Source organism: Phalacrocorax aristotelis, chromosome 5 (assembly GCF_949628215.1).
Source record: "Phalacrocorax aristotelis chromosome 5, bGulAri2.1, whole genome shotgun sequence".
Classification (NCBI taxonomy): Eukaryota; Metazoa; Chordata; class Aves; order Suliformes; family Phalacrocoracidae; genus Phalacrocorax; species Phalacrocorax aristotelis.
Window position 1 is genome coordinate 19,346,307 of NC_134280.1, and position 8,283 is coordinate 19,354,589.

General features: G+C 43.8%; 1 protein-coding gene across 7 annotated transcripts in view; it reads right to left on the reverse strand.

The window, feature by feature from the left end:
• Nucleotides 1-902, reverse strand: part of RBMS1 (RNA binding motif single stranded interacting protein 1) — a 147,461-nt gene extending 146,559 nt beyond the window's left edge. For 2 of the 7 annotated variants that reach the window (XM_075093286.1, XM_075093285.1), the window contains exon 1: nucleotides 185-582. In XM_075093286.1, the coding sequence (XP_074949387.1) occupies nucleotides 185-259 (75 nt within the window). In that variant the 5' untranslated portion in view covers nucleotides 260-582. Of the gene's footprint in view, nucleotides 1-184 lie in introns of all 7 variants that reach the window. The other 5 variants (XM_075093293.1, XM_075093292.1, XM_075093288.1 and 2 more) reach the window with 4 other exon arrangements.
• Between the last annotated feature and the right edge of the window lie 7,381 nt (nucleotides 903-8,283).

Genomic DNA, 8,283 nt, shown 5'->3' on the forward strand with positions numbered 1-8,283 from the left:
TCCGGTGGCGGGGGCAGGAAGGGGCTGCCGGCCCTTTCCTGTCTCCGTCCCCCGGTGCAACCCGACCGCCGCCCCCGGGCCGTGCCCCGCGCCGCGGGGCCGCCGTCCGGGCTGGGCCCCGTCCGGCCGCCCTGGAGCGGGGCCAGCCCCGACCCGCCGCGCCGCCCGGCGTGCCGGACCCTACCTTCGCCTGCAGATACTGGGGGTAGTAGTAGGTGGTGTACTGGGGGTACATCTGCTGTTTCCACACTTTGCCCATGAAGCTGGAAATGTAGCCTGCAGTGCAGGGATGGGGGGGCACTTTGGGGGGCTCCAGCCGCCTCTCCGTCTCTCTCTCTCCCTCCTGCCTCTTCCTCTCCGGCGGCGGCGGCTGCAGCTCCTCGGCCGAGCCCAGACCCTCCTCCTCCTCCTCCACCCAAAAGCCACAGCGGAGCGGCGGCAGCGGGGGCAGGCACTCTCGCTCTCTCCCCGGGAGTTCCTGCCAAGTCCCCGCCCGGCCGGGGCCGAGCCGCGGCGGCAGCGGGCCGGCTGGGGAGCGGGGAGCGCTCGGGGCGGGCGCGGCGGCGGCGGTGCCAGGCGGCGGGGCAGGGCTGGCGGCGGGAGGGACGGAGGGAGGGACGGAGGGGGCGAGGGGCGGTGCTTGGCCCCGCTCGGCGCCCGCCGTGCGAGCCCCGGGCCCGGCCCGGCGGCGGAGCAGCCCCGGCGGGGCAGCGGCAGCTCCTGCGCGGAGGGCGGCGAGCGGCGCCGCTCGGCAGAAGGGCTGTCGCGGCGCTGGGAAGGGCTGCGGGCCCGGCGGGGGGTTCCCCGTTCCGGAGGGGGAGGGGGAGGGGGAGAGGGAGGAGGGCTGCAGTGGTCGCGTCCGCGCACGGCTCGGCTCTGACCTAATTAGCCGGGTTGTGCTTTGTTATCGCCCTTGCTCTTTGTGCATCTCGCCGCCGAGCAGTGGTGCAGGGCGCAGGCTTTAGGGGAGAAGTGGATACAATTTTGGAAAACTACATTTGGCTTCGGTTCTGCCTGCGGTGGAGGGTCCATTTATCTGCCGGGAGCAGAAGGGACTGCAGTGCTAAAATCAATTTACAGAACAGCAACCGCAAAACCAGACCAAATACTCCATCTGGCCCATCGTACACCCTTAAATTTGTACTTTCGCCAGAGGTGCTGAGTACACTTCATTCTCAAACAGGAAACATTCCTGTTCTAGTCGACAGTAGTTATAATTTTTTTCGCTTGAATATTTTCTCTCTGAAAGATTAGAAACCCAACCATTAGAAGTAATGACCAGCACCACACTATAATCCACCATTACTTGCAAGAACCCGCTCAGCCCAGGGGGTTTACTTCTGACAAACCCGTCTTGTTTCTACCCAAAGATAAACTGACACTCAGAGTATTAAGCAGATGCCGTTTCTTTGTCACACTAATTACAATCGTTTTTGTCTTGCAGCACTGTTTTATTAATAAAACATGCACGTAAGGTCCACCAAAACTCCTGAGGATATTGGCATCAGCCAAGCTAAATGTGATAATAGTGGAAAGATTTAAAAACTGAGAGATTTACAAGCATCCCAGTGCAATCGCAAAGGCAGCCTTTGTGCAGCCATGAATCCCTGGTGCAGGCTGGGCAATGAGAGGTAACTGCAGATATTCTCCCAAATTCCAGCTGAGCAGAGGACAATTACGCAAATGACATTGCAGCTCTCCTGGCTAGCCACTAAGATCGCTTTACAAGTTTTTTCCAGGGAAGAAATTTGTATGCACTTTATGGTCCACAGAGATTGAAAGACTAGTTGCATCTTTAGGAGACGGCTCCTCTCCAGGAGAGAGGCATGGGAGCTTTTGAGTTTTGGGTAGGTTTGGGGTTTTTTGTTTGGATTGGTTTGTGGTTTTTTTTTGGTTAACGAACGGCTAGAATGACTATGAGAAGAAGGACGAGCAGAGAAAGCATGTGAGTTGGTAATATTTTTGTGCCCTTGATGGTAACTTTCTGTGAGGGGAAAAAAGATTAAAGTTAGAGAAAAGTTGAGCAGAACAGAAATACCAAGTATTTGAGGGGGTTAAGAATGTGCATCTGGAAAAGCTAAAATGGCCATGGCCAAAATCAGCTGTCTTCTGTTGACTGTACTGGCGATTACACAGTGGAAAAAGCATACAGGCTGCAATTATATGTGAAGAATGCAAGGTAATATGGCTCCAGGGTAGTGCATGGTCAGAGGATAGCAGAAATGAAGTTTCAGAGCTTCATGAGGAAATGTGTTGCTACAGCCCAGATACGTGATGATGCTGTTACAGATTTCTTTAAGAACTGCCGAACTGTGGTCTGAAGTTCTTGGTTGAACTACAAAGAATGTGGTGCTGGCCTGTTTTAAGCTGACAGGTTACGGGTGCTAGTACACTTAGCTTCCTTCTGAGAAAAACAGAACAAGCAAGAAGAAATAAAGACTGGTAGCTGATGGATGGATTTGGTGAGGATTTTCCTGAGAAGGAAAGAATGAGATCTGAAACAGAACACACATTGTACTGAAGACAGCTAGAAATAGAAGACTTTTCCTAGAACCCATCTTCATGTAAACAGTTACTGTGGTTGTCACAAGTACGTTGTGCAATCAAGAACGGGGAGAGAAGCATCCAGAAGTTAAAAAAATCTCTAGGAAAGCAGGAGAGGGGAAATGCAGCCTGTATCATTCCAGTATCATTCCAACTGCAACAGTTTCCAGCGTGGTTGTGGCAAGTCACCGAGCATGGCTGACGGCTGCCAGCAAAAGGAGTGGCAATGCACTTTGCCACAGCGGCTCCTGAAAGTGACGAAAGAAGAAATCTGGCAAAGTATTTCATTACAGCTGTAACAACTAAAGCTGATCTCCAAGTTCCTGCCCAGTCTCTCCTTGCAGGCGCTCAGAACTTTCCAAAACGAGGTCTTTTGCTCTCAGGCTTAACCTCATCCTCAAACATGTCACTGTTAATGAAAGGTTGAAACCAACTTGGTTCCATTTTCAGCCAGAATATTTCCTAATTAAAGATCTACTTCCATTGGAATATGTGCTCTAATTTATTTAGCAAAGCTGACGTTGCAGAAGTTCAAAATTGGTAGAGTTTAATATTTATCATTGAATTTAAAAAATAAGCCTGCAACTTGATACTACAAACTTTTGCAGTGCAGTGATCCCACTGATGATTAATGAGGCTTTGCAAATGATGCTCACTTTTTCTTAAAATGAGGTTAGAAAATTATTTTATTGGAATCATTTACATAAGCCTCAGTTACAGTAATTTTTTTCATTTTTTAAAGTGGTATTGAAGGTGTTTACTGTAATAAGAATGGATCAATAAAGAATTCTTTTAGGCAAAAAAAAAGTCACAATTTAGCATCACTCAGGGCAGTCTCTGCTTGTATCTTTTGAATATGTTGATTATTCAGCCAACTTAGTAATACGAATGCAAGTTGTGCAACAGGATGGCATTGCAGAAGAAACTTTAAACCAAATGCCTAATTTCTTAGCTTTTCATACTGGTGGAAATGTTTGTTTTTAATTGCTTATTCTATGTTCATATCAAGGGCAAACAAACACTTTTCAATTGAAACTGCTTATGCTGTCTGGTGGTCCTAACTCCTGCCATCACAACTAAATACTCACAAGGTTAAAAATGCTTCCCGCCTGTATACCCTAGACAAAGGATAGGATTAAGAAGGAAGGTAAACACTGAATTGTGTTCTGAAGGCTAGTAGATACCCAACAGAGTAACAAAGATTTTTTTTTTTCTTCTTTAAAAGCTGATTTCCTACACCCTGCAGCAGTGCAAATGTAGATACTGCAGCTTTGTGAGTGTTAGGGAAAACAGTAATCCGTAATTTTCTCCATGGCCAGATTTCACTCAGTATTGATGGAACAATATGAAAGTCTGCTTTTTTTTTTTTTTTTTCATGATTTCCTTATAATAGTTATAGTCTTACTGGTCAGGACTGATTAAAATATGATGAAAACACAGTTGGGCTGCTGCTGCAAAACCCTGAGAAGCACTATATGTGCTGCCATGTCAGAGGAGCTTTAGGGCAACTCAGTTAAACCCAATCAATGGTTATCCACTGACTCTAAGAGTGTTGGAAGAGAAATCCCATTTAAGCTTTACAGATTAGCTTCGACATTAGGAGTTCTACCCTAAGACAGAAACAGTCTATGCAATGCAGAATAGGAGAGAAATACATTTAATCCACCTCACTCCAGGAACCAAGCGGACTGCTGTACTCTGCACCGCTTGGGGTCTTTGCACTGGTTTAAGTGAAAGAGACAAAGACATGTTTATGCTGAAATCGTTATTACTTTGACACAGTCGGGAATATTTGAACAAGGATTTTTTTTTCTGGTTAAGATGCTAGCTTGAGTCTTGGGAGATCTTTGTCCAATACCAGATCTACCACGGAATGTGGGCGAGAGGGTGAGCAAGCCATTGAATTACCCTGTGCCTTACTTCCCCAGTTTGCAAACTGTGTCAAACATTCACCCTCTTCTGTTCTTTGTCTGCCTTGTGTGGTCAGTCTGTAGGCAATGCAAGGCACCACAATAATTTGCTAGGAATCTGCCTAGTGTGATTCACATAAAAGGACTCAAATAAGTAGAAGCAGTGGCAGTGCATCACTTGTGGATGCAGAGAAGCCAAATACCGCATCCTAATTCACAGACAAATGTTAACAAAACAAAATCTGTTTTACACCCCAAATGGTGTGTTAGGGCTACGGAAATGCAACTAGGTTTAAGCTCTCAACCAGTAACTCCTTTGCTCTTCCCCTCACCCCCAACACACACTGTTCCAATTACTTGCAAAACCTCCTTGTAATGCCACCCTTAGCCCCATCATATGGCCTTGACTGCTTTGCAACACAAATGAAAGACTCTTCAATTCAGGTCGCAGTAGGCCACACTCTTAAGCACAAAGGCTAAATAAACGGCCATTGTTAATGGGCCACCAAGATGAAAGGCACTTGATTGTTTTCATCAATTAAATCAACCCTCTAGATTTAGTGGCCATTAACCCTTTCAGCAAATTCTTAAATATTTATTTCTACAGAGTGACTACCATTCTGTATTTTTACAGTAGCTCCCCTGGTGTTACAACGCTTCACTGAAACATTGCTGAATGTGGCCTGCCCTTGTTTATCCTTACAGCTGAGCCATGTACTGCACTGGCTCAGCTGCTCCTGACAGCTGCAGTCAATGTAATGCACTTTTATAAACTCTGGAGGCCTATACACTATTCTAAGATTGTCCAACTGAAGTCTTTAACTGGTGCTAATATATAGGAATTTAACACACTTCTGCATTTGGGCTTTCCCTCCCATGAAGTTTCACGTGCACCAGGCAATGCTGCCACTACTGCCAATGGACAACAACAAAAGATGCAGCCGGACTGTTCATTAAAATGGTTTCTGTTTTTGCAGCTAAACATATCACCATTAATTTGGGTACACTGATTGCCAACAAAAACCTTTTATTGTGTTTAAATAGGTCTGAGAGAATCCTTTCCCACATAAGCACCGCATTTCCTGAGCTTTCTATATTCTGGTTTACTTTACCCTAAGATGCCCAGCTAATAAAGATGATTGCACTAACAGCGATCGGGGTTTTTTCCTGCATTCTTCATAAAACCTGTGAGGCACCTCTTGTTGGTCCAGCTTTATAGGTCTATTTAATACATGTACATTTTATTGAAATTATCTCCTCATCAATGGCAAAAATCAGCTGTATTACAGGAATATGTTCATCCTAGAGTGGAGGTAGTTAAGAATCCAACTTCTATTCATACATTATTTATCAGAAACTTCCATCCCATGTAGTTTCTAACCACCCTGGAGTCTCTCTAGCAATACTGTCTTCACTGTGCAAGCAGATAAACAAGGAAGAGAATAATTGTACCTCTATAAAATATTGAACAGCTACAATTCTTTCATTGGGACATTCCCTTTCAATTTTCTCATCTCTGTTTCAAGCCACTATTTGCCATTCCTTCCCGTCCTCAGCAAACGGATGAGGAAAACACCAAGCCCAACCTGCTTCGGCTGCAGGGTAATAAGAATTCTTGTGGGTGCCTTTTTACCAGCTTGACCAATCAGCTGTGGTTGGTCCTGATCAAATTCAAACCATTGATTTTAAATATTTGTGGATAATTCAGAACAAACATTTTTTTCCTGCCATGCAAACAAAAATTAAAAGTTTAATTAACATAGACAACAGACATCTTATTTCTACAGGCTTTCAGGACATATTGCACTGTCTTTAGGCATATCTTAAGCAAGTTTGAAATAAAAGGTGAAGGCTACATCCTTCAGGCTTCTATTCTAAAATGCCCCTAAATTTTCCTATTTTTGGAATAAAACTATTCCCAACTATGAAATGTCAATCTTCCAATCCAAACACAATTTGTGTTTTAGACAAGTTCTACAGCTTATGAAATATCTAACAAGCCCTTCCAATGTCACAGGCTCCCTGCTCCCACTCCTGCTCCTGCTCCTACAGCAATACCCTCAGCTGTCCCACACCCTCTGCATGGTCCTACCTCCAGGTTAGCCGATTTAATTCAAGTGCTGACTGGCCAGCGATCTGCTGGCTGGCCAAATGGCTGAACCCCACCTGCTGGGCTCTCAGTAAGGACACCACCTTTTTCACCTTTTCTTAGCTACTGATTTTCATGGAACTTTTAGGGCCATCCTATCCGCAACACCTCTGCTCTACCACCACCCTTGATCGCAGTTGCCCGAAGGCTTCTAAAGTTATAATGGCGTAAGGGATGAAGAAGGAGAAGGTGGGTAGGCAAAACAAGCACATGAGCCTTATTTCCTTAAGAAAGCACATGAGTAAGTCAAGGAGCATAGGCTCTTTGACCTGTTATCAAGTACATAGTAGTAAGTTCTACCTTTTTTGACGTCTTAAATTTGTAATTTAACGGAACCAGAGAATAAGGCATTTTAATAATTTTTTTAAAATCCTTTGCCGTATGAACTAAACCCTTAAACTATGTATCTCAACAGATACCTGTCAGTGCTATTTTTATTTTATTTTATTTACATGGAGAAAATATCTTCCTCACAAAAGGGCCACAACACATTGCCATTTTGAAATAGTTCATGTATCTGAGCTTCATTCACAATTTATCATGTTTAGCTTTATCACAAACTATTTGTAAATGCTGGACACTCAGCCCCATGTACATGCAAATTAACACTTAGAGTGCAATACATTGTCAGAGCTAATAGGTGTTGTGTCTCTCCTGCATAATTCAAAAAACCATTAAAGTGTCATCACCCTTGATCTGCTGTAAAAATGGAAGCTTTCTCTTTGGCTTTGAATCCATTTCTGTCTTCTAGATGAAATGCCAGATCCTCAGTCAAGCTGGGGTGATGCCCACGACCTTGCTGTGGAAGCCCCAGCATTCCCTACTAAAATAGTTCTCAAGTCATGCAACTCTGACAAAGCAGAGTTGAGCAACTTCATTTCTTTTTCTCTGGCACAGTCAGTAATGCTAATGCTGTTGCGAATTTGTGGAACTAAGAGCAAGGCCCAGCACAATGTCCCTGCGATGGTGTATTTCTTAGGGAATTAAAAAGGTTTTTTTTATTTCTGAAAATTGGTAGTGGAAAAGTGTTAATTTGATAAATTGAGATTCTTCTGGGTCCATTTTGTGCTGTTTCAAGACATGCCAATTTACATGCTAGTGAAACTAAGAAGGCAACCCCTTTTTTATTTAATTAGAAATGTTTAGGATGTTTATATCCTGTCCTTTTACTGTAGTGTGATAATGTCACAATATTTTTCTGATTCATCTTCCCAACACTTTTCTGAACCCATTTTTTGAGCCCATTCACAGATATGAAACTGAGATGTGAAGGGACTATGTGACTTTTACAAGGTTATATAGGGCATAAATTTTGTTGCAAAGAACATAAATAAATTTAAAATATTGAAAGATAAAAAAAAAACCCATAAATAGTTTTGGATTTTCTGATTCCAAGGTTAGCTCTCCGGTTTTGGACTAGCTTAATGCTTTTTGTTGCTCTTAACATAAATGAGAGAATACACCAATAAAAGCTTTGAAGTCTCACACAAATATTTAACCCTTTTGTAGCTTTCTTTTTTTCCAAAACTATCTGAGTCTCATTTTACTACCGTTCTTCCCTTCTTTAGGATTTCATGAATCAGAAACATTGTGATATCAAAAAAGTGCTTCAGATATACACCAAAATGTTCTTAGCATTTAAAATTCTTTCCAGATCTTGTGTTTCACAACAACTCTTTA